The sequence below is a fragment of the Pithys albifrons genome, chromosome 1 (genome assembly GCF_047495875.1).
Source record: "Pithys albifrons albifrons isolate INPA30051 chromosome 1, PitAlb_v1, whole genome shotgun sequence".
Taxonomy (NCBI): domain Eukaryota; kingdom Metazoa; phylum Chordata; class Aves; order Passeriformes; family Thamnophilidae; genus Pithys; species Pithys albifrons.
In genome coordinates, this window is record NC_092458.1 from 81361987 (window position 1) to 81389068 (window position 27082).

The following is a 27082-nucleotide window of genomic DNA, read 5'->3' on the forward strand; positions in this document are numbered from 1 at the left end:
TCAGGGCTTGCACAAGAATTTCATTTTCAGTGAAGGCTTGCAGGCAAGCAAACAGCAATAATTTAAAGCTGTCAGGAATAGAATCAGTCATAAGCACAGGCAGCTGCCTGCAGCAACACACCCCAGAAAACATTGGGGTCCTTGGGGTACTGGTTGGAAATCCAAATGCTATCCCTGCACAAAAACAATGACTTGCTACTGACAACAGAAAATTAAAAAAAAAAAAGGCAAAGCAAATTAAACCAAAAAAAAAAATCACAAAAAGAGATGTGAATTAATGTGGAGAAATAAATGAAGAGGAAATATAAAAATTCAAATTCCCAGAAAAATAGTGAAAACAATCAGTTTAAAGTATTACTAGTGTTTTAAGACACTAAGGAATTTAAGATATATATTTAGGATTGATGTTATTATAGAAATCAGTTTTTCAGTGCTGGATTCTACTGAAGGCAACATCCTAGATAAAGAGTTTTATCTGCACATCAGATGCATTTCTTTTGTGCTGCCATGTCTATGTCTCCATTGAAAAGTGAGAGACACTGGAAAACAATAGACAAGTACAGCATCATGACTTGGGAGTGATATTCCTAATAGTTGATACATCATTTGGATCCTTCAAACAGTGAAAAAAGATAACATATTTTGGACCACAGAGGCATTTGTTTTTAATGTCACTGTTTCAGATTGCTTTTATTACATAAACCAATACAAACAATATTAAAGAGACACTCTTCCAGGCAATACTTTCCTTTGTCAAAAAAACTCTACTTGACTGATCTTATACTCTCTACAAGTCCTGCCTCACTTTCTTCCTTAGACTATCATTGCAGTAACACTATTATTGCTGCTATTTAAAATCTCCATTGAGTCAGCAGACTGAAATTTGAAAAGGTATGTGTGTACACACAGGAATAGTTTATAGTTGACAATACTTTTGCCTGATTCTTAATGGCACTTTTCTTTAAGATACTGCATTGCCGAATCTTCCTACTTTCTATTTACTGTGTCATCATGCACATTTTCTGCTCTGTTAGGGGATGAAGATAAATTGGCATTTCTTATAGTATCTATTGTGTTGTAATGGGTAAATGTCAGTAGAAAACTGCATCATAATGCAAAGCTCAAGAGAATTGTTCTCTCCAAATGCACTGAATATTGCTCTTATCTTTACCAGCGAGGAGTCTACCAGAGAACAATTCTGCAGTTTCCACACAGGGCATTTCACAGGCTTAATTAAAGGAATTCTGAAGTTCTGTTTGCTGGGACCTTTCTTCTCATAGACTCAGAACCAGGCAGTGGCTGAGGTTTGGAAGGCTCTTCTGGAGACGACTCACTCTGAACTCCCTGCTCAGGAAAGGGTATCCAAATCAAGTTCCTCAGACCGCATCCACTCAGGGTTTTAATATCCCAGAGGACGAGGCTCCATCACCTCTGTTCAAAACAAGGACTGGACGCTGACACAAAGACTGCATAATCAGTGACTTTCACAGCTGACCAGATAAGCAAGCAAAGGCAAAAAACCACATAAAATATGTATAACTTAAATTAGAGCATGACTTGCAGTTTAGTACAATAGAATCCTACCTAGCAATGCCCCAGAAAACACTGTAACCAGAGCATATGCACTATTATAAGCAACCTATTGCTTTAATGTGACCTTACAATTCACAGTTCACATGAACAATATCCATTTCATGGTTTCACTCCAATAAAAATTTTATTAAATAATCCTTTAAAGTATATGTCTCTGATTTTCTGCTTACTTTTATGAGCTAGGTAGGAACTATAACCTGCATCCTACGAACATACTTTAAGGAATCCCAAAGGTCACTAGCTAAAACACTGATAACTTTAACATATTCAACATATTCAGAAAGAATTGGTTGATGGTCTTTTTTTATTTTAATATCTGATCAGTAGAATGAGAATTTGTGGTTTCCCAAGGGTCACCCTAGTCTCCTACCATTAGGTTAATATCATTGTTCACGAAAAAACCTATGTTTACCATCTTAGACTCAAGCTGATGAAATTCGCCAAAAGCTATTTAAAAAGGAACCTAACCCTTTCAAAACAAACTAACTTTTTAACTTAAGCTATTTAAATGTCTGTAAGGGGAAAAGTTTTGTTCTTTGCTTCAGTGAACAGCTACACCACCCTGTGAGTGCCGAGAAGCAGCACAAGCTGATACAGGGTGAAGCAGTTCTGATGTGGAGAGTGCCACCACCAGCACCACCACTGCTTCTGAACAGCAGCCAGAGATGGTACTCACCCTTGCCCCGGCAAGGCGTATGGTGCTCCTCACTGTAAGTAAGGAAAACCTATTTCTTATTGTTTAGGAATATAGTTTCAAAATGTTCACATTATATTTAGACACAAATATTTTCACATGAGAATTCCCTGGTCTTGTTCTGGGCTTCCACTAGAGGAAATGCCGCTTTTGGATGCACCAGATGTGCAGGATATTGCAAAATTCGTAACCAGGCAGGGGGTTTATGGAGAAATACAGGCATGCATTGTACTTACCATACACAAAGTGTGGAAGATTCTTCACCACATTATAGGACTGCAAATGCAGGAAATAATGTCAAATGTGCCAGTGAACAGAAGAATTATTTGTCCTATTCTCTGTGTTGTGTGTTTACTTACACTCCAAAGAGAGGTGAAAAGAGCAATATTTCCACTGAATTCCTTTTAAACACAAACTTCATTGCTTTCACCTTGCTGAAACATAACTTAGGTTAATGGTGCCATCTGGTGACAAGTCTTGCTGTTCCCATCCCTTGTCAAGCAAGGCAAAAAAAAATTCATATGCTGTAAACCATCCCCTCAAGGGTAACCTCCTCAAAACCTTTGTCACCTGCATTAATTACTTGTCCTAGGGAGCATAGTGTATTGCTTACAGAGAAAGCAAAATAAACAGCAGGAAAGAAAATATTTCTTAACATACTTTCATTGTAGACACTACCACACACTTTGATTTGTTAGCTTGTGAAGAGAATACACTTAATAGTACATGAAGGAAAAAGGGAGAATTGACACTAATTTATCAGAATCTGCTGAGGATGTGGGAGCAGGGCACTTTGTCTAGCTCAAAAAGCTTCTTGTTTGCTGCAGTGCTGGGTAAGATTCTAGCACCATCTCATCAGATTTTACTATCCCTGTGACTGCAGTTCTGAAGCAAAAAATGACTATTTGACCACATGCTTTTTGCACCTTACCTGCTAGTAACAACTCACAAGAGAAATAATTCTGAAGCCATAAATTGGTCTGTACATCTCTCTCTGCATTGCAACACTGCTGAATACAATCACAAAAAATTTGAGTGGAGGTTCCTTTGGCATGGTTAGATTCTCGACCTGTTTCCTGGAGGTAAATCAGGATTTATGCTCCAGGAAACAATAAATGGTGGGGGAACTACCTGGGGCAAGGAGGGGGCAAGCATGGTCATGCCAAGAAGGGCTGGAATCCTTGTTCAGACAGAGGCAAGGTCAAGGGATGCAGCACAGCGAAAACCTGAAGACTGTTTGGTATCTGCCAATGGGTATAATCAACCTTATTATATTACCTTCTGTCTAGTGCATAAAATAACAAATAATTTACAAATTAATAGCTTTAAAAAGCTAGTATTTAAATAAATGGGAAAAGGGAGTAGTGGAGTTGGGAGCAGGAGATGCTGGGCATAAAAGTGGCGAAAGACACACTTAACATCTCATCACCCAAATTAAGAGTTGTTATAACACTTGTACAATAAAATAGCCAGAATTTGAATTATGGATCATATTGATCATTTCTCTACAGATTTGCTATTATGCAAAATGCAAGGTCCCAACAATCACAGCACAACCACCAGTTTAATTACATTACAGTAACAGGTTACAGGTGAAACAATTCATTTGAGGAGTTTCTCTGCAGCTTTACTCCTACCTACTTGTCACAATATCCTATTTACAGTTGCAATAGTGCACAACAATTTCAGCAGCACAAATGCTGACTAGTACTTCACAGTTATAAAAATGAGGACACTTAATAGAACAAGCTTATTTAAAGGCAGTATACTTGCTTTACAGTTTGCTATGCTCACCCAAAACTTGCTAATTTTTTGCCCAACTCAGCACTTCAGAAGGGCAGGTGAAAGTATTGGACAACTTTCAGTGTACTAATGTGCTCTTGAATAAAGAACAACTACATCACTTCACTCCCAGGAGCCTTTAGGGACTGGAATTTCCTTTCTATGGAACCTAATCAGGGACCTCGTTAATTTAACAAAATAGAAATATCACAGCTGAATGGATACTCTTCTCTTAGAAACCTACTTCATATAATAATCACACACTGCATATGCAAATTATACAAGTATCCATATGCTTCATTTATATGACTATTTAACCAAACTAGCATAATAAATATATCTAGTTAGATACTTGCAGTAAGTGTGCAGCTGTCTGGAAGGAGGTACAAAATCACCATCAGTGAAATCCAAACTGCAGCTGTCATTAATCAAAGCTTTGCCCTTGAACATTCATCATTGTGATATTGTTGTGACAAAGTGGACTTTTACAGCCATTTGGGATATGAAGATTTTACTTCCTTAAAATAACTCAAGTTTTCTAGTGGTGCAGATGCTGTGAAAAAGATAGTTTTCATGCTTGGTCTCAATACAGCAAATAAGTGGGGAAAGATCATCAAAATATTATAGAACACTAAAAGTATCAGTAAAATGCTGAAGTTTTGCATGGTATTCCTATTGAAAGTATTTGTGTTTAGTAGAAATGATGTTTCTTGGATCAGTGAACTAGAGATAATGTCAGGAGACAGGAGAGATCAGGAGATCTGACTGTTAGTCAGGAGAGATCTGACTGTTAGGTCAAATGAAGATTTTTATGATACTGAAATGGTGGGGTAGAAGAAGCTTTAGTCAAGATGAGATTCCATGTCTAAAGATATGCTGTCATATCCTACACCCTTTGATCAGAAAAGAGCAGTGGTTGTTAAAACTGTTCACCCACTGGATTGACAAGGAAAGTACTTGCACAAGCTCAAGCAATGAAACCAGAGCAATCTGGAGAGCTTTGTCATAGACAATAAGACCAATATTCACATCATAGGATCATAGAATCATTTGGGTTAGAAGGGACTTTTAAAAGCCATCCAGGCCAAGCCCCCTGCAATGATCAAGGACATCTTCAACAAGACCAGGTTGCTCAGAGTCCCATTCAACCTGCCCTTGAATGTTTCCAGGGATAGGGCAGCTCCCACACCTTTGGGAAGTCTGAGGCAGTGCATCACCACCCTCATTGTAAAACAAATGTTGTCCTTATACCTAGTCTAAATCTACTTTCTTTTAGCTTCAAACCATTCCTCCCTGACCTATTGCAACAGATCCTACTAAAAAGTCTGTCCCCATCCTTCTTATAAGGCTCCTTTAAGTATTGAAAAGTCACGCTGTTCTTCTTGGAGCCTTCTCTTCTCCAGGCTGAACAACTCCAACGCCCTGTGTCTTTGCATCACAGGAGAGGTGTTCCATCTCTCTGACCATTTTCATGACCCTCCCCTGGACCACTCTAACCTGTCCATAATTTTCCTGTGTTGAGGCCCCCAAGGATGGATGCAATTCTCCAGGTGGAGCCTGACCAGAGCAGAACAGAGGGCAAATCACATCCCTCAACCTGATGGTCACACTGCTTTTGATGCAGGATACAGTTGGTTTTTGGGGCTGTATTGAGGCTTCACTCTAGACTGTAAGCCATCATTCTTTAAAAAGATGAACAACAGCTTTCCAAAGGTTCTGGTTTTCATGCAGTTTTTAAGAATTTATAAGCCTTATTTTTATGCATTGACTAGCAGTTAACCAGGGATCTTCACAAAAAAAACATTTGTCCACAGAGGCTAATAGGCCGGTGGATCGATTTGGATCCACTAAAATCAAAGAAGAAGAGCCTGAAGGCATATTCTGGCATGCTTGTGAGATCTCACCCAACACCCTCAGTACACCAGTTATGCCATGTCAGCCACACATGCTTGGGACCACTTTCTAGCATTGAGCTTGGATTAATACTTAGAAATTCTCTTCACGTCCAGAACAGACCAGCCACATATACCAATGTATGGGGTTGATCCCTGGGCTGTGAATGGTTTGGGACAATGCTTGTCAGATGGGCCAAAACCTTGTCAGAAACCATTCAAGTTATTTTATGTATAGATGCCTGAGTCCTCCATGTGGAAACATGTGTGCTCCCAGATTCACCCTAATTCACTAAGAAAGACATTTCCAAATAGATTTCACCTGTCAGTACATTCTTAGCGAGTGGTTTATTGGATGGTGAGAGTGTGCACATGGGCAGTTCATTAACTTGCCAGAAATCCATACTCCTTCTTGCCTTGCAGGAACTTTGCCATATAACTATACTTGAAGCAAACTACTAAGAATTTGCTGACTGCAGCTTCTTCTACATTTGTGAGCCATCTGTTCAGTCCCAGCACTTGTGTATAGTGCTTCCATGTGAGATCTGCATTTTACTGGATGCTGTTTTATGAGAGCATTATCCAGCTCAGAAGTAGAGAATCCCTGTCACCCACCAAAGGTTTGGAATTCACCCATAGTGCCATCAAGAGCCTTCAAAAATATAACCTGTGTACAGCAAATTCTTGAAGTCTTTCACTGCACTATGGAAATGGTACTTTCAAACAAAAAAAAGGGTTAGCTGGGAATTATTGTAAATCTACTGTTAGTGAAGGACTCCCCAAAACCTTCTTTGCCAAATGCTTGTCTTTATCTTCTGGTTTAGGAAGAAGCATTGCAGTTTGTGCCACTGTTCCAGTACATCACAATAAGTGACTAGGAATGGGTCTGAGTAAGTGACTACCCTGTCTTTCAGGGAAGGCAATGAAGTGAAATTGTAATACTCTCTGGTTTTGAGCAAAAACAAGATGTCTGGCAGAGCAACTACCTCAAACTATAACTTCTCCCTTTTTATCGTTACTATTTTTGTACTACTGTTTTCCAAACACATGATGAGGACTGGCACTAAAGACACTGGAGGAAGTTGACAATTTGAATGAATCACAATCCTAAAAAATACATTAGAGTTTTGTGAAGAGATTTCTATGCAGGAACATCCATATTTCCAATCCTTTGGCAGTGCTTAGCATATTTTTCCCCTACACAGTGAAACAAGTCCTGTGTCAAAGGAAGGTTCTTCCAGAAACTTTCACATCTAATTTGTTTGAGTAGAAACTTGCAGAACACAAATTTAGACTGAGAGATGTTGCAGTTCTTGTATTTATCCTTAAAAGTGGTGCTGGATGAGAGCACTTTGCCAGCACAGGTTATCTCACAAACGTAGTGTAATCATATGACACAATTCTTATTACAAGGTATTTATAAGTCTATTTAAAATTTTAATCCAATTTGAATATGCATTTATTCCATTGAGAACTGTGTATACATGTCCTAGCATTCCTTTGTCTTCATTTCTAATCCTTTACTTACAACCCACACTACTTAGCAAAAGTTCAAGAGTGGTCCTTTTATTTACCCAAATTTCCTCTGCTACCTTAGGATTGTCTTTATTTAATGCCAGCTCCTCATCTAAATGCAAAATATACCTGGCATAACATTACTACAGCATTATTATTTCATTATGACTCAACCCCATCCCTATTTCTCCAGATATCCATTTCCTCACCATCTGAAAATCAATACGCAAAGCTACAAGAACAAATATAAATGTGGTGTCTGACAAACTGCCATTAAAGTTCCTTTCTAAGGCCTTTCTTTAGTGAAAGTAAAGCCAACCCCAAAAAAACCCAAAACAAAACAAAAACAAAAGACAGGGTACAGAGAGGCCTTATTACTGGGGCCTTCACAATATATTCTAATGTGACATCAAATTCTGTAGGCAAATGCTGAAGGAAACCCTGAAGCAACTCTGGTACTTCAGGAGACAGCTGACATCCTGGGGCTCAGGAGAAATATGTCAAAGAACAGGCAAGTGTCCCAAAATAGCACAAATGCCATGCTTCCATATCAACTGCAGAGGGCAAAGGTGAAAATGTAGTGAAATGAAGAAGATACTTAATTCACAATCTTTTGTATAAATTTACTAACTTGTTCAATTGATTCTCTCCTTTGTCCAAAATCTTAAAAGAAAGATATGCGCTTGAAAGAAAAGGTCATGAGTGACATAAGCAATAACAGAAAGGCACTCCAGTGGGAAACTGGGGGTAATTCCCAAGCCAAAAAGTCTTACATGATAAACACTACACTTCACAAAACTGAACAAGGAGTGCTTGCCATTACCTTCCCCAGAGCCCTGGCAGGTACTGTATCTCTCTAAAGTACTCAGTGCTCTTATCCAATACTTAGAGTCCTGTTCTTAGGTTACTGTAGCAATGGTTATAGTCCCAGGCAAGTAGTCAATGAAAGATGTATATATTTTATTTGTGTGGAGTAACAATTGGGATTCCTCTAGTGTCACCAAGACACCTCACTTAATCTCCAGGAATCACTAAGAAAGCTTTTGAGCAATCTTGTCCTTCTCACTGATGTGCAACCTCTGCACCACACACAGGACAGATTTTCTTGGCTTGGTGCTTTGCATGCCTTCAGCTCAGACTCTTTAAGTAAACAATATTGAAACTGGTGAAAAAAAACCAACCAAAATTGCTCAACTAGATATAACCTCCAAACTAAAAATGGTTTCTTCTCCTTTAAGACTATCTGCTCTGAAAAATGAAGATATTTTAGAAACAAAGCCAGCTCCACACAGAAACAGTTTTTCTTAAAGTATGTTTTAAAGCAGTTGTTGTTTCCACTATTCTTGTATATTTACTCTTTTTATTGTTCTGCTTTGCTTGAATTCTTAGTACAGAATTCAGCCAATCTAACCAGGTCATCTCAGCTTAAACAAGATCTCCTACTTTCCAAGGCACTGCCTCTTTCCATTGCCTAGAAAGACATACCGTTATATTTAGGGGTATAACCTTCATTCTAAAAGTCAACCCATTTATGGTGCAAATTATGTGGATTGAATCTCACCCTCAGTTTCTTTGGACCTGTGGATAACGCAGAAGTGCTGGTTACAGTTATCTAAGCTGACCTCTGCTCTAGCTCAGCTCACAGAAGCACAGAATCCTAGAATGGTTTGGATTGGAAGGGACCTTACTGATGATAGAATTCCAACCCTGCCATCATGGGAACCTTCAGTAAACCAAGTTGCTCAAAGCCCCACCCAGCCTAGCCTTGAACACTTACAGCGATGGGGCATCCAAAACTCCTCTAGGCAACCTGTTCCTCACCATCATCACATTAAAATATTTCTTCCTTATATGTAATCTAAGCCTGCTTGCTTTCTGTTTAAAGCCGTTCCCCTTTGTCCCACCACTACCTGCCCTTACAAAAGGTTCCTCTCCAAAAAGGCCCTGAAGACTGGGAACTAATAAAATCAGTGGACTCTCACTCACATGGGGTGGGGATAATGACAATTTAGTAAAATATTAATAAAATATCTGGTTTTAATTTTATATTCTCATTAAAATATTGATCCTTATTGCATCAGAGTCCACAAAGCTGGTTTATTCAATCATAATCATTTAGATTTCACTGCAAGAGTGGCAGTGAAGTCTCATAGATGCCAGTTCCATCCACTGACATTCATCTGTCCAAACTGTAAGACAAATAATTTCCAGTAATTAACAGATTTGTAAAAATAACAATCTATATGAACAATGCAAAACTATGGAGCCACATAACTAGTAATAATTTGAACATCATTAATAGCTCAATGTCTGCTCCTATTTTCAAAGGTTCCAATTTCTATTTAGTGCCTGCCATTTTCTGGCCCACTCTTGCTCTAAGTGGATAGCATACCCTATCTTCCACAGTGAAGACAACAAAACAGTAAGAATAGGCCCTCACTGGCCTAAATTGTCTCCAAGAGAATGAAGTCAGACAATGCTTTCCATTATAACTTGAGCCTGACAGCATAAACCTGGGTGATCTCATGATACAATGTAAGTTTTGGATTCCTCAGTTAAGCTCTGTGTTCAGTCACAAGTGTCCTATGAGGACTTGGGTCAGTCACTAAAGCTTTTGTTCAGATCACCTGGGATTTCCAGACCTGTGGAAACCACACCAAAAGGACAACAACTTCTCAGGGAGCCTCTGTGTTATTTGGATATGGGCATTGGCTGGCATCGCATTCTCATGAGGCACATTTAGGTGTCAAATGAACTGTAGCCAGCTGCAGGGATAGGGAGCACTGTGCACACAGACACCTAGAACTGCTTTTTCATGGAATGGGGAATACTAGTTACCTCCCTATTCTAGAGAACAGTTTTGAAGATGTGGTCTTCAAAATAAAGAGGCCTTCCTCTGAAGACCATCTAAATCTATAAGATTTGTTGTCCTTCTTGGAAACTCAGGTACTAACTCATGAAATACAATGTTGACCTCACACAATACATCCATTTTAGAATGTTTTATGCACGTTGTGTAATGAGCAAAAATTAAAAGTCTAAAAGGGCTTTCTAATTCCACATCTAATGAGACTCTGTATAGAAAAGCAGCTGGAACTCCTGCTCATAAACACCTTGCTATAATTACAAGATAAGCAAAAAAATTAGGATTTCTAATGGTAATAAATTACCAAGCAGAAAATGTAATAAAATCTAACAAGGTCTCTCTATATTGCATTGTGTTAATACAACCTTTTTATATTACCATCAGTAGGAAAATGCCATCCAAGTAATTAAGTGAAGAGCTTTTTTCTCAGGTTAAGTAGAGCACCTACATTTCTGCAATTATTATGTCATTGGAAAGTCTGTCCTGATTCTGTTCCCAGTAAAAGATGAGAAATCAAGACAGCATTATAGTAAGTTTTGTGTGCTTGCTCTCAAGTGCATTTACCAAATGGTCAAGATGGCCAGGTAAGAGCTCAAAACAAACAAGGCTTTGCACAGCCATAGTGGTTCTCATTCAAGGACTTTAGTGCCTTTGATAAATACTAATTAATTCCCATACCGCTGTTTTGAAGTAGGCAAGGGATATATTTAAGTATCATTTGTTTTGCTACTGAAATGCATTCCCTCTTTCTGCTCTTGAACAGAATACAGCAGCTGTTTAACAACACACATGAATATTAAACAAGACTTTTAGAGAAGAAGTAAGGAATACTTAATCCAAAAGACACCCCAGGGGGATTTACACAGGTACACAGCAATTACTTAAAGCAACATCCCCCAAAATCCACAGGTCATTTTGTTCTTCCTCAGCCACTTCCACTTTAAATTTAAATTTTCTGTGGCTTTTAACAATGCTAGACGACCTTGCACACAGCCTGCCACCTCTGAACTGCAGTGAGGAGAACACTGACACAAAATCAGGGCCAGAATTGCTAGAATCTTCTTTTTATTCTGCCAAAATGAGCCAGGGGACTTAAGTGATCACTGCATACTAAGACTTTGGCTTTATGCTCCTGAAAGAAGATATGAATACCTGTTTGGAGTTCAGAGGATGCAATAATTAAGCCCTCAATCAGCTATTGCATGCCCCCAAACACTGTCTAACTGATGAACCCTCATTTTCAACACATCCCACCCAGAACGGAGTACCATACTCAGGAGCAATGGCCATCGGCTGGCAGGGGGCTTCTGCCCCATTTCTTCTCGTGGTTGCATCAATGGGTTGTCTCCTGAAAGTGCAGAGTATTCACCACGTGGAGGTCACAATTTGGAAAAAAATATGGTTTGCACAATGTCATCTCAGCCTCATATTCTGCCTTGTGGAGAAACCTCTTTACAATCTCACATTGCATCATCTACTTAATATCTGTCTCAGCATGAAAAGCAAGTTCTTTCTTGGGCAGATGAAAACTATTAGAAAAGATTCCAATTCATAACAGGACAAAATCTGCCAAGCAGTCATTCAAAACCTGCAACAACAATATTGCTGTCTATGCAGCAGAAATGAAAGAGCAGAGAGATTTCCTTTGCCATGAAACATCATCACCAATCATTTCTTGCTGTGACAAAATGAGAGGACATTCAAAAGAGATCAGCATTATTTTGGTACGTAACTGTCTCTACAAATTTCTTTATTATTTCAATTTGGAATGGATGGAGGCACTTTGCCAAGGAAATATCCAGGATTATCCCTGCAAATATGTAATTTAAACACAATTTCTGTACTTAATATATAAATTTTAAAGGCTTTCCTAAACTTTATTTGAGAAATGTAACCAGCTAGTCCATTCCGAAAGGCTCTCCAAATCACTTGCTTTGTTTTACACTAAATTACATCAGTGCTTCCAGTTTCAGTATTAGGATTAAATTAACAGCTTAACTTGTTCTTACTTATCCACCAAAACCAATCCTGGCATGGGAGCCAAACATTCATCTTAATTGAAAACATTGTGTCTTTATTTTTTCATTAAATTAATAAATGAGGTCACCAGATGGCCCTTTTAGGATCATCCAGTTGGGCTTCTTGTGTCTTATGTTCCCTGTGTGCTTTACCACAAAGCTAAAAATCCTTAATATTGCAAGCACATCACACAAATCCTTTGTTCAGCACTGACACACTCACATGACCAAAAATACCTCCAACAAAAACCTGAGTTTCTCAAACACAGAATCCTTTCCTGAATCCAGCCTTGACTCAACAGCAGACCTGGGATCACAGTTTAGAAGTGAGGCACCATGGAGCAGTGGTAGAGGGACTTTCCATTTGACATGCGTTAATGAATCCATTCTCCTAAAAACAATTTATTTCTTAGAAAGGTCAAGTGTCTTTTATTGAACAGTCAAGTTTAGAATCGGGTATTTAACCTGCCAGATGGGCACTATGGTAATACTAATGACCATTTTACAGAGCTAAAACTTGACCTATCAGAATATCAGCATCTTCAGTGTTGGGGAATGGGAACAGACCTTTGTATGATCGATTAGAGAGATTTTATTGGGCAATACATTGCTGGACCCAATCAAAACTCTCTCTAGGGTCACTATTCTTGCATCTCTACAGAAGACTTCCCAAAAGAGAAAGCAAATATTACATGTTCTCCCAGGTCCTTTAAGCTTCTGAGCACAAAATTATTCTACATTCTCACCTAGCATTGAAAAGACTTGTATTTTGTTTGGATATACTGCATGAAACTGTAGTCTGAGCACCTGTTAGGCATTTGGAAAAGGTTTGGTGGTGGTACATTTACACCACCCAGTACCTTGGAGGCTGATCCATAGGTAGCAAGCATATCCACTACTGCAATATGGATCTTAAATGGACTTGTTCATTCCTACATTGCCAAATCCACCATGCTAGCTTCCTGGATATATTTATCTTTACCTAAAACTAAGCAAATCTTTGGACACTTCATGAATTGGCACAAGCAGATGTTCCTAAGGGATGTTGTGCTTCAGCTTGCTTTGTTGTCATGGCTACTTGAAACTTCTTGAGCAATTCCAAAAGATAGTCAATGGCTGAAAGAGCATATAAATATCTTGAACTAGAACTCAAAGCACCGGGAACTCACAGGTATATGAGATAAATTTCATGCCATAAAAGAGACACTATACCTATAGGGCCCTTACACCATACAGCAATGTTTCTGTGATCTCACAAAAGCCCTGGGGGAAGTCATTATATACTGCTAAGCAATCCATTACATTGTGAAACAGAAAACACTATGCTCAGTGTGGAAAAAAAAAAAAAGCCAACAGATACATGCATTTGAAATCAATGTTACCACAAGATGTCACTCTAAACTTATTTAGAGGGTTTGACCACTTTAAAAGAGCTCAAAGTTACTTTTTTCCAAGTATATTATTTTCTTTTACACTGCACTTACAAAACTTAGACCATAAATTAATTGCTATATGTTAAAGACCACTAAACAAACATGAGAAATGCAGTCTACCACAGCAAAACTCACTGGCAAATCCTCAAAAGGCAGGCTGGGTATGAAATGATGACAAGAATAAAAACAGGACAGTCTTTTGGTTTGAGAGGTTAAAGGAGAAAAAGAATGAAGTTACAGTTCAGTTCAACACTGGAGATCAAAACTAACTCAAGAAAATGTAAAACTTGGGAGAAAATAGCCAGCAAACATTTCAACTCCGTATCCATCATTCTGTCTCACTGTAATTAGGTTGGATGTCTCCTGCTATCTAATTACTGTCTGTTTTGAAAGATACTACCCCACAACTATTCCTTTTACTACCTGCAGGTACTTGGATTCTGGGAAGACAGTGAATCTCCTAACAAATTCCCATTTACATATAGATATAGATATATATAATGTAAAATATGCAATTATGTAATGTTGATATATATGCAGATATGTATTATTGTGAATATATATCCTTTGTATGTAAATATATATAAATATAAATATTATATAAAACACTAGAATTCTGGTGGCAGAAGCCAACAAAGGGCACTCTTGAGCCACATCTGCAGTGGAGGCAGAGGACTGACCCAGGGCATGCAGTGAGGCAGTGGCAGAGCCAGGATCCGGAAGGGGGTCCTCCGAGCAAAGCTGCTCCCAGCAGCTCATCTGCTCTGACATTTCCATTATCAATAGCACGTCGAAAATGATGGTGATCCAAATCCCAGTACCTCCAAGAAATATGCCTTCAAAACACTTATTTTGCAGTAGAAAGCCATCTGTTTCATCTAAACCATCTTACTGTTGGGACAAAAATCAGATCTAAGAGAAAGGAATTGGTACCTTTGGTGACATGAGAATCATAAGCTCAATCAGTGCAGGCTGTTGTGAAAGTGTCCAACAGTTTTGATCTTGTTTTAAAGTGTGTGTTGTCAATATCATCACACTGGAAATTGTGAAGAGCAGCTCTTTTTACTATCCTTAAAGTCTAGGCAATCACCATGAAAAATTAACTTCAAAACACTGATAAGGTTGTAAAGTTAGCTCCCAAAGTTAGAAAGTGTCACACTTTAGGTATATGGCCACAGAACGTTCTTCCCTGTGCTCTGACACTTCATTCAGTGTACAGAATGGGCCAGCTCTGGGAAAGCTGTCTGAGCAACCCTTGTGCCATTTATCTCAGGAGCTGAAAGGCTGAGAGCAATAAGAAGATTTCTTGAAGGTTCTTTAGCTTAAGAGCATTAAATGCCACCCTGAGAATTAGATCCTACCCCTGAGTCTCACTGAAGTCAGGAAGTCACATACGCTGTATTTTTCAAAAATGTATACCCATCAGATGATCCTCATGTATTAAGTACCCAAAGTGAGACACTGGGACAGTGTTGCTGAAATAGTGACACTCCCTGTTGCAGCTGGAGCTGAGGTCAGACATTAGAAGCAGCGCATGTGATGATGTATCAGGTCAGAAGAGTCTCCAAGTAGCCTTGTAAAATAAGCAGATATTTTTACCCCTTTTTCTCAGGGCTTCAGTACCACCTCTGCAGCACAGAACAACCAATTCATTATAGAGTAAATAATGATGGGAAAGCTTAAAGTAAATAATTGCTTATGAGCTGGATGAAGCGGGAGTTTTGAAGAAAAAGTCTGAGGTCAAATAAAGAAGGATTACACTGTATGTATGTATAGGAATTGAACTCAGTTCACAGAATCCAGATTAGTTACAGCACTCCCCTCTGATCACTTACCTCATTCTCTTCTTTTCACACAGTTTGGAAATACTACGTTATTTCTGCATAACATAACATAATGATGATTATTGTAAAAACTATTTTCTATTTCTAATGCCAAGGATTTTAAGCAATAGTGCCTTAATCCACTTCTTCAGCAAAAACTCAGATCCACACAACTATGATGACAAAATGGAGACAAAAAAGAACAAACAAAAGACATAAATTCAGTCTTCTTTGCAAGCAGCACATAATTACCTCAGTGTCAGATCAGGGTGACAGAGCACAAACACTATCACAGAAAATGGACCCCACAACAGAATAAACAGGCGATGGGAATGAACAACACAGTCTGCAGCATTTCTTGTCAAGATATAATTTAATATTCAACAGTGCTTCAAAGTACAGAATAATACCTGAGCAAACTACAGTAGATGTTTGTGACAAATACGATATCTACAATTACCTGCTACTATATATATAAATTTATATAAATATTATAGACATATATTCACAAATATATACAGGTATGTATATGAAACTTGTTTACTTTCATGCATCTTATTATTCAATGCTTAATCCCAATCACACTTAAATCACTTAAATCAGTGTTTTTCACTGACTCCAACAACACTGGATGCACATGTTTAAGAAAAAAAAGTACCAAGATTCCAAAAGATCCACAGAGGTGGCACCAGTCAATAAATCTGGCTCACTTCTAACAGCTTGGAGAAACATAAAATATAACACTTCAAAGCTTAAATGTTTCTGTGATTTCAAAATTATCATACGGTTTCTTAAAAAGTTATATTCACCGAACAAAAATCATAGCACGCTGCAGATCAAAACACTAGAGTAGGAGAACAGCTCTGCTATTTTAGAGACAAAAATAAACATTGGGATTAGTGATGGAACAGCTTGCTCCAGATTATTTTCTTCCATTTTATTAGTAGATGTACAAACTACATTAGCAAGATAAATCCAGTCTTTCTTTAACACAAAAAAAATCAACTACCTCATTGTTCTTTTATATTCTGTCAGATTGAAAAACAAGACTACATTATTCAAAATAAAACCAGATTATCTAAATGAATCTTTTAATAATTTGTCTCTAGTTCTCAGCACAAACAATAAAGGGCTATCCTTATTTAATGCAAAGAAAAGCTTCACGTTGGGACAGCAGCCACACAGCAACAGCTGCTGCAACTGCATTTTATTAGTTCTAATTATAGACAAAATCCATGTGGCCAAGACGCGCTTTAAAATTTAAGAACAAAAAAACCACTATAGGAACAAAAACTGGCTTTTATTTTTTGCTGGATATTGAAAACCAACAACCTCAACAATTATCATATTGCCCATATTAAAAATGGCTTATTTCCAGTGCATAGCTTTTGCATTTTGAATAAGTCCCCAAAGCTTTTCAGTCACTTGTCTGAGATGTAAATGCTATCATTCATGGGTTAAAAGGCAGCAAAACACGAGCAGAGGGTTGCTTTAGGATTACAAGTGATTATGTATTACCCAGGTTGTATCAGTGCTGTAATCGCTTTCTTTTGTACACAGATAGGCTGAGAATCCAGATACAGACCTGGGCTGGGATTCTGTATTTTTCAGAGTTAATCAGCATTCATTCCCACAGGAGATATTTGGGTTTGGGTTTTGGCTTTGGTTTTGGGTTGAGGTCTTTTCTGATAACTCACAAACTTTTAATGTTTAAATATTAAAAAGAAAAACCAAACCAACTGATTTGGGCTATCCACACAAGATTCCCACATCTTTGCACACATACCTTCCCTCAAGGTGGAAAACAACCAAATTACTTTAATGTTAAGCTCTCGTGGGATGGCTACTTGGATCTCTGAGTTGGCCAGCAGGAATAGTTTGCACCATGCCCTGGCTCTATTTGTTCCCCATGTCTAACCAGTAAATCTCAAAGGCTAAAGCAATTCTGAGATTTTCAGAGATACAGAAATATTTCAGCTGCTCCATCACAGACACAACTAATTAAAACTGGGTGACATTTCAGACATCAGTAAAACACATAGGTAGCCCAGAGAGGTTATGGGTCTCCTCCCTGGCAGATATTCAAAAGCCTGGACACAATTCTGACTGACATGTTCTAGGGGACCCTGCTTGAGCAGGAAGGTTGGACCAGGTGAGCTCCAGTAGTCCCTTCCAACCTTACCCATTCTGTGATTCCACACAGTCCCCTCTCTGAGTCTCTTCAGTGTGATTCCTGTATCGTAACGTGATATCTGTCTTTCTCCTGCATGTGCATCCGTTTGCCAGCTCTCACTGGCTAACTTTGAACCCTCTGCCAAGTGCCAATGCAACCTGATAGAAGTGAAGAAGCCTCATCTCCTGCAAAGGACCACAGGGACCATGGATTCGGAATAATTAGAAAAGATTGAAAGAAATTATGATAATGTAGGAGAATATACTGCCATGGAAGCAAAAACAGCAGTGGGACAAAACCCAGTGGAAATCAGTTACAACAGACACGCCTTTTCCATTTTTGGTTTGTTTTTTGTTTTTTTTTTAGCAAATGGTTCACTCCATGTGACCAAACTTTCACTGGAGAACCACGAGGGTTAGTTCCCAAAGCTGGCTACAGTCCAGCCCCCAGCTCATAAAAAAAAAAAATCACACAGCTTCAAACCATCCCAAAGATCCAGCACTGCTACCTTTAGCTCTTTTGAGAGAAAGCACAAATGTGCTTACTAAGAGAATTGGACTTCAAGAATAAAAGCAGCTGCAGCTGTCTTCAGGCAAAACAAAAGCTGCCCTTGAATTTAAATTTCAGTTCTGCTGTAATTTATGCCGCAACAAAGAAAGATGCCAGTTTGGGAAAGTAGGACTCTGTGCAGAGTAATAACAGGCTTCCCCATTGTCAGAGATGTCATTTGAGTGTCTCTCAAATGTGACAGAGCACTGAAGAGGTTTTGCAGATTTCTTTTGCTCCTCGACATTTGTAATAGTCAGGGAGGGTTTCAATATTTTTAGATATGGTTATAGAAGAATCTTTATTTCTCAGTCAGGGAAGGTTTAAATATAAATCTCTGGAATAATGACTTCGACACATGATCCCAGGCAAATGAAGTCAATGGGGGTTTTATTCTTTGACTTTGTGAATGCTGGACCCAGGCCTTCAGTGAGGGGATTGCCTAATGTCCCTGGGTTGGACACAGGCTTGGCTTGGATTAACATGCAAGGAATTCAGTCTTGTTACAGAAGGTGAAATAGCCTAACATGGCCAGAAACCAGCTCAGTGAGGGTAAGTCTAGAGAGCGATGACATAGGAGATCAGTGACCTTACGTTCAGGAGCGCTGCAAGCAGCTAAGCACATCAAACAAATGAATGGGCTAAAAACATCTACTGAGAGCAAGCTTGGCAAGTATGAATAGGTAACACACAGTTGTACTTTCCCAAAATGTTTTCCAGCAGATCAATTCATTTCATGTCCTTTGGGTCACTGAAACACTGACACTGCACTGTGTGTTGAAACATGTTTCCTCCTGTGGACTGGGAAGGATGGGTAGTAGCAAGGCTCACCATCGCCTAAGAAAGGTGACTGTCAACCATGTTCTCCATCTGTTTATCTCAACACTAGCACCTTTATCAGGAACTTTGTGAAACTGGACATTGCCTTGTTTTTTGTGGTGCCATGAATGACAAATCTTAGTTCTGCTCGAAGGAGTAAGTACAAAAGAGATCTTAGTGGTTGTGACGAAAAACCTGAAAATATGACAGCAGTGTTTCTTTTTCTTAAAGACAGATCATAGAAGCAGACAGTAACAACTTGCAAGTTTTTATAGATTATTTCTATGCCTTTTGTGCAAATTTCAGTGCAACCATGTATGACTAGCACTGCATTTCTGAGGTGTTGAATGATCCTGACATTTCCTCTGGCAACTATAATCATTCTTCCACATGTAATTTGGTGTAGGCTCCATCTTCAGCCCAGGACTATGATGCAGGTCTCCTTTCCCCACCATTTACCCTGCTTTTCATACATCTATTCCCCAGTCCTGACCCATCTTCTTCACTCTAGTCTCAAACTTTCCTGTAACTATTTAAAGAGTTTCTCCTTAAATACAACATGCCTAACCAAATTCCTTGTCTTCCCCTTAACTGCCTCTACATTCTTCTCTCTATATGGTCAACAGCATAATTATTTTTTCTCAGCATTAAAGTCTACAAATGGCAGGAGGACATTTTTATCATTATTCTTAGTTGACATGCCCGGTTATGTCTATCAAAATCTTTCTTATTTTTCATTTTTACTGTTTTCCTTTTATGACAGGGACGTGTTCTAGTAGCCCATCATTACTCCTATGACAGGTTACTCTACAGTTTTTTTTCATATCTAAACTATCCTGAAATCCAACCATGGCCCAAGCTGCTAGTCAGTCCCAGCTCACAGCTTTGTAAACACCAGGTCAATCAACCATACACAAATCCATAGGAAAACAAGCTCTTGGCTTGCTTCATGCTTACTATAAGAAGTATTTGCCTTTCTTAAAGGCTATGCTACTTTTTAATAGATACGTACATCCTAAAATAATTAAAGCAAATCACTTACCTTGGCTCTCTGAAATATCTTTCTCATATTCCCTATCTGTCCTATAGCACCTTACAGCAACATGGAAGATCACAAGGTTTAACTAGATCCCTGGAACTCTGGATACTAATATAACTACTGAGTTACACTGCCACTTCATTTATACAACCTTTTAACAGAAAATTAATAGGTGATTGCAGGATAATCATATGACTCCTTTTTTACTTGGTTTAAAAAACATCACTCTTTTACGATGTATTGTTACAACATGGCTTATTTAAAGGGAGTTGAACGAGGTAAAGAGTCTAAAACATCCCTTTTACTAAAAATGCAAAATTATATCCTAAGTCTCTAAATACATGTTGTGGCACAGATCAACAGTAAATTCTGTAACCCTTACAGTAACTAGCACCTATTTCTAGCCATGAGAGAAGAAAAATGGTCAATGTTTTCAACATTTCTCATCAAAATACAAAAGTCCAGTGTTTACTTCAGCAATTTTTAGGATGAGAAGCTTTAGAACGTTCACATTATTTTGCAAAAATGGTACAATACCATTTCAATAAAAAGAAAAAAAAAGGTGATGCAGATTTTAATTGAAAATATGCCATTTTAAAATTCAGGCAAAGTTACGCAAGCATGAGAAAAAAACAGAGGACGTGGTTTCAAAGTCCTCAGGAAATACGTCATCCACTGCATACTGGGTTTATCCGAATTTTAGAAAAACCTATTGAGATTAGTTTTACCTAATACTGCATAAGATGATTACAGCTATTTGTGGCACTTTAATTCCTGCTAGAAACAAAATGATGTTTTATAGAGATGTATCTACAGAAAAAAACCAAACAACCCTGACATAAACCTCTTTCATCCATTCTCATTCCACAGAACTGCCTTCTAAGCTGCAGAATCATGCACTTTTCTTAATGAAATGAAGGCTAGGCAAATATATAACAGAGGTTTCCAGAAATAAATTGTACTAAAATATGTATTGCACTATAAAAACTGATTAAGTTTCATGAAGAACAGAACTGGAACAAAAAATGTTTGCTTGTTTTGACACATCCAGATGACTATTATTACTCTCTTCCATGATTTCCCTTTTTTAATTTCAGTACGATGCCTCCAAGATGCCCCATTATGAGACAATCCCAACAAATGAGGCATTTGTGTTTCTGGGGGTTTCATTTCCTCTTCCTTGCAGGGTTTAAAAATGTTCACATCAGAACAACATGTGCTATAATTTAAGAGGACTTTGTGATTTTAATAACATGTAGCTACAGATGACCGTACAAAAAGCAAAAATCCTTACAAGTTCATAACAACAGCATAACTCCTCACTGCACATAGAATTGGTAAAACCCTTTTCATGAAAAAAAATCTGGAATTAACTTAAAAATAATGTCAATATCTAAATACATGTTCTTCCCCTTGCACTCTCCTTCTGAAGAGTTTCTCCTCCTCCCTCCTCTTAGGGCTGGATTTTCAAAGCATTGTGTTTGGGCCACCAGAGTGTAAATGGGACTCCAGAGACTACAGCTCCACATGTCACTTTAGAAATGTGCCTCTTAGCAAATAACTCAGCTCTAACCCAACACAGCGACTCTAGCAAGAAGTCCAGCAACAAAAACAGCCCGAAGAGAGAAGGAAATGCTTTGGAACCCAAATTAAAATGTTGAAGGACAATCTTTCAATAATCTTTCTGTAAATCACTTACAACACTTTTTCTTACATAATTGTACTAGCTTCTTGCATGTGTAGAATATACATATGAAAAATATGAATCCTCTTTTTTCTCATGTTACTCAGTAGTCAACATCTAATATTTATGAAACACATTGAAGATAAAAATAGTCATGCACACATTGGGAACCCAAGCTGAAAGATGGCTGAATCAAATCACACAAGCATAAATTTGAGAATAAAAGGAACTAGACAATACTAGTTTTGAAAAGTATCTCTATTATAATTACTTTTCTTTACCTGCTTTTGTTATACTCAACTTAAGACATCCCACATTTTTAAAGCCTTTTGGAAGTTAACAAGAACTGAACACACACTTAAGAGGACGGAGATGGTTACAACAGCTGAATTTATTTTTAAAGGAATCAAATTCTGCTAAAGTTGCAGGACCTACAAAAACTGAATTTGGCACATGAAATTATGTCAACTTTACACCTGACAGGAATGTGCATGTCTGCATTTAGGTTAATGATACTGTACAAAAATCACCTTTTCAATAGTAGTTACAGCCTAAATATTCAAAAGGTCAATCAATTCTGGATGAAAACAATGTTTGACAGCTGTAAACAAGATAGAGTTTTGGAAACCAACGAACACTCGGACTCTGAAAATTAAGTCTAATTAAGATTAAGCACAGGAAAACGAACACTTGGAAGACCATTAGACATTCTGTAAATATAAAAGACAAAGGAATTTTAGCAGTACAGAACTCAAAAGAGACCAGAAGCTTTGCCTCAGGTATGTCTTTGTGTGGCGGTCTGATTTATAGGTGAATAGAGAAACACATGACATGAAGTTAGAACAGATGTCATGGAAGTGAGGGTTTTTTTGAAATACTGATTATGCAAGAACTTCATTATCAATTGCATAATAATATTATCTACCACACTTAAAATACTGGTGAGAGGTGATAAAAGAAAGCATGTAAGAACAAGGAAAAGACATCCAAAGACCCACAAATTAGAATGCTATCTACCTTCTATAAGCACATGCTCCTCAATCTGGTATTGTGGAAATCAAAGGATGTAATTTCTTCTTTGGATTGAACCTTAATGTTCAGCTATAATCACTTTTTCATTTCTGACATATGTAATACATCAACAGATATTGCAGTGCAGCCACACACAAAGCACACATGTTGTTAGACCACTTTGAAGGAATACTTCAAAGTACTGGAGAAGTAAATGTAAAGCCAATGTCACTTCTTTGCCTGTGTATTTCTTCAGCACATATTTCTACATCCATAGTAACCTTCATAAAAATAACAAAGAAAGGTATCATTTTTTTCCTGCTTTAGTTCAAATCTATTTATAACTATTTGGTAAATACCATTCAATTATGAATTTATTTCCTTTTTTAAAGTGTACATAGAAATTAAAATTACATAGAGTTTATAAAATAAAGCTAAAAACTTTAAAGAAGCTGAGAAAAGCTACAAGTAAAATAGTGCTAAGATTAATTAATTCCATTGGCAGGAAACGTTAGAAACCAGTAACACACATTTTTAATAAATGCGACCAAAATTCCTGAAACTATTCCTGGACCTCCATCATCTGCACAGTAACAGTGGATTATTGATGTACTTCTACTTTCATGACATATAATCAAAACTTTTCCCTAACTGATCCTGTTTGTAGCTCTGCAAAGAGTACAGTTGATACTCTGGCTTTAAATGGCCATAACTTAGAGGCACTTGTGCTTCTACAGAACGCCATTTGTGTTAAGAAATGAGCCCTCCGGACTAGTTCTGCACAAAATGTACAGGTGTTTGTGAAGGTATGAAACACTGGGGGGGCAATGCAATGTGAGCAAAGGGGGCAGAGAGAGGTAGAGCAGGGGTGATGCACACTTGCTGACACCAGTTCCGATGACTGGCAGCTCAGACATGGCACAAGGAACAAAAGGGATGTTACAGCAACCAGGTAACTCCATGACCTCAAAAATATAATATTTTATATTTATGTTATTTTGTGTAAAGTTTTGAAATGCCAAGCACTCAATTTTAGTATGATTTACAAGGTGCAATGGGAACCTTCAGTGTAAATGGAAGAAAGACTGAGCAATACACCAGCACATCTATTTGAACACTGCAACATTACATGAATGAGAACATCCTGCCAAAATTTCAGCTGTGTCCTGGAGCAATTTTCTTGACTCATTTTTAGTATCTTTGCTGACACTTCTCCCAAAAGCATAATGCAAAAGACACAAATATTTTAAATGCTACTTGGTGCCAGTGAAATCAATGAAACTTTGGCCATTTACCTGTGGAGATGTCTTCATCTTCAACTTTGCATAAATAGTTATATCCTACGCTGGTTCGGTGTCTTCCATTAAGCAAAGGAAAGCAGCAAGGTTTAGGAATAACTGCTCAATGCTTTATATTGTATGAGTTTTTTGTTACTCTTTCTATCTTTATAAGTAAGAAAATACCTTTGAAATATCAGGACAATCAGTTTTCCCACAAAGAACCTGGAAGGATCATCTCAACACGCTGTTCATTGTAAAACTCAAATTAAATAGTGACTAGTAAGAAAGTTACTAGGTCTGACCTATCTCTGGCCTCCAAGAGCATCCATCTAGTATTAAGCATTCGTACCTACCTAGAAGTGCTTGAAACAAGCTGCTCTTAAAGATGCCCATCACCTTTCTGATGGCTTTTTTCAGTTGTTGCTCTTCTGGCTTCCGTAGTTTTTTACAATATTCTTCCAGCAGCACTAAAGCTCGGTCAGTATCTAAAAACAAACAAGTACAAAAATGTCTTTATTGGTTCTGGAAAGTATTTAAATGCTCAAATATTAACTACACATTTTGAAAGGCATTGTTCACACAGATAAGGAACATTTACAACAAATGTTTATAGAATCAATCACTAAAGTTGGAAAAGACCTACAAGATCATCAAGTCCAACCATTAGTCCTGCACCACTGTGTCCCACATCAAACCATGTCCCCAGGTGACACATTCACAAGCCTTTTGAACACTTCCAGGGATGGTGATGTTGCTGCATTCTGTCATTAGCTGTATACCATGAGCAACATAGACAAAACTGCATGCCTGAGATCTCCCTGCAAAGGGAAAATGATCTTTTGAGTGGCATCTACAACAAATGTTTAACTGTCATTCAACCAAAACCAGCTGGAAGCTATGAGGTTTGGACCAAATTACAACTTGCAGAAGCTACAAAATTATAGACAATAACCATGATGGATATCCATGAAGGAAAACTGGCCTTAAACACATTCAGAGAAGACATGAAAGTGTTTGCTTTGCATCTGCAGCACTCAGTTCTCTCTCCCCTGAATAACAAATGTGTATCTGAAAGGCAGGTGTCCAAGAGCATGGTTGCTTTTTTTCTATTCACTCAATACATAAAATTGCTATTGGTAAGTGATACTTAGATAGCAGACTTTCATCCATGTGCTGGCTCAAACGGAGCAATCTACCCTTTCTGTAAGAGCCCAGAGAAACAGAGCTGTTCCTCCTGTGGTTATTATCTTTGTGTAGTCACTTGCCAAGAGCATGAGTGACATATAAAATTGTATGAAATCCAAACATCACCATCTTACTTATTATATGCATGTACATATATAAAAATATATAGAATCATAGAATCATTATGGTAGGAAAAGTCTTCCAAGATTGAGTCCAACCTTATGTATATAACATATATATATAGGAAGATTAGGGAGCATGTTATAGCAGTGTAGACATTTATATAATGAAGGAGCTCACAATTCTCTGCTTCAATCCCACCTTGAGGGGGTCTCCAAGAGAAACACCTTAAGAGCTGTCCTTCAGGCAGGTAAGGCTTAGGCAATTGCCTTGTTTTCACCTAAAGCCTAAAGCCAGCAGTACACTTAGACCAGTTATGAACCACAAAGAGATCAGCCCTTTTAAAGGCAAGGTCACAGTTCCTAGGGTGAGCTCTCATCACAGATCATCCAAATTAAAAGCACAGTCATGAAACAAAGCTCTGGATACAAGTGGGATATGGTTAGGGTTATTCCCCACAAATGGTTGGGTATGAAGAACTAATTCTGCACGTGAACTCAGCTTCTTTGGCCTTGAAAACCCCAGTCACATCATATCTTTGACCTCACGACTGTGCCTGATTCACCTGTGACACCTGTACTTTTGCTGATACACTCAAAGTTCTGGCTGCCCTCAACAAAATAATTAGTCATTAAGTTAAATCATAGGTTGAAATCAGTCATTTGCCTTCCCTCAAGTACAGACAGGCACACATAATGAATACATGATTATTTATATTAAAGTGACACAGCAGAGTGGTGGAAAACCACTGTAAAGTATCCAATACTGTGGACACTTTTTAGAAGTGGACTATCTGAGAAATTAGGAAAATGGGATTTGAATGCCCATTCCACGCCAGAGATACCACTCCCTCTTTCTCAGTGACTTGGTGAAGCATGCTGACATCCCTTTCTTCAATAATCACTCCTTTCCTAAAAGGCATTGCTTGTACTAAAAAAAAAAAAAATAAACCAAACCAAAACAAAAAAAAAAAAAAACAACAAACCACCTATAAAAAAAGTAGTATCCCTTAGGGGTATGAGCAGAGTTTATTTTCACTGAAATCATATTTCAATTCCTCAAAGAAAGCCTACTTTTGGCTGAGTCCAAAAGAGTCCTAAACTCTACGAACTGAACAACCAGGAACAAAACACAGCTCTAGTGTTAAATCTAAATCTCAGATAAATCCCAGATCAAGTAATGATCTTCCTGCCTCGTTTGCCTCTCTGACTTTAATAGGATATATTAATTTTTACTCCATCCCTACGTTCCAACACCGAGTTGCAGCCTTTTCCCACACAATCTCACTCATCAGCAGTATATCTAGTTTTCCAAATAACTTGTGATGGGTTGCACATGCTGGGAGATCCAGACTGCTCTGCTTCTACTGGAAGGTACCACTGATCTTCTGGCATCAAGAGGAATCATATCTTGACCAAGAGTATTTAGCATGTTGGGCAGGGGGGCTGTGTAACCACTGCTACTGGAGCATTCCTGAAAAGCCTAAGGGTTTATGGAGAATATTCAGACCTCCAGTCAATTTGGCACTAAGTTAGGCTTTCAAAAGAGCAACTTCCAGCCTTCTTGATGAACTTTCCTGGTTATAAACTACTCAGAACTAGATCTTCAA

The 27082-nt window shown here is 38.1% G+C and overlaps 1 protein-coding gene across 7 annotated transcripts in view; it reads right to left on the bottom strand.

Moving 5' to 3' along the window:
- DLG2 (discs large MAGUK scaffold protein 2) overlaps positions 1-27082 on the bottom strand; it is a 1023852-nt gene that overhangs the window by 981794 nt on the left and 14976 nt on the right. For all 7 annotated transcript variants that reach the window (XM_071556365.1, XM_071556356.1, XM_071556345.1 and 4 more), the window contains one exon: positions 24522-24653. In XM_071556365.1, the coding sequence (XP_071412466.1) occupies positions 24522-24653 (132 nt within the window). The remainder of the gene's footprint in view (positions 1-24521; positions 24654-27082) is intronic.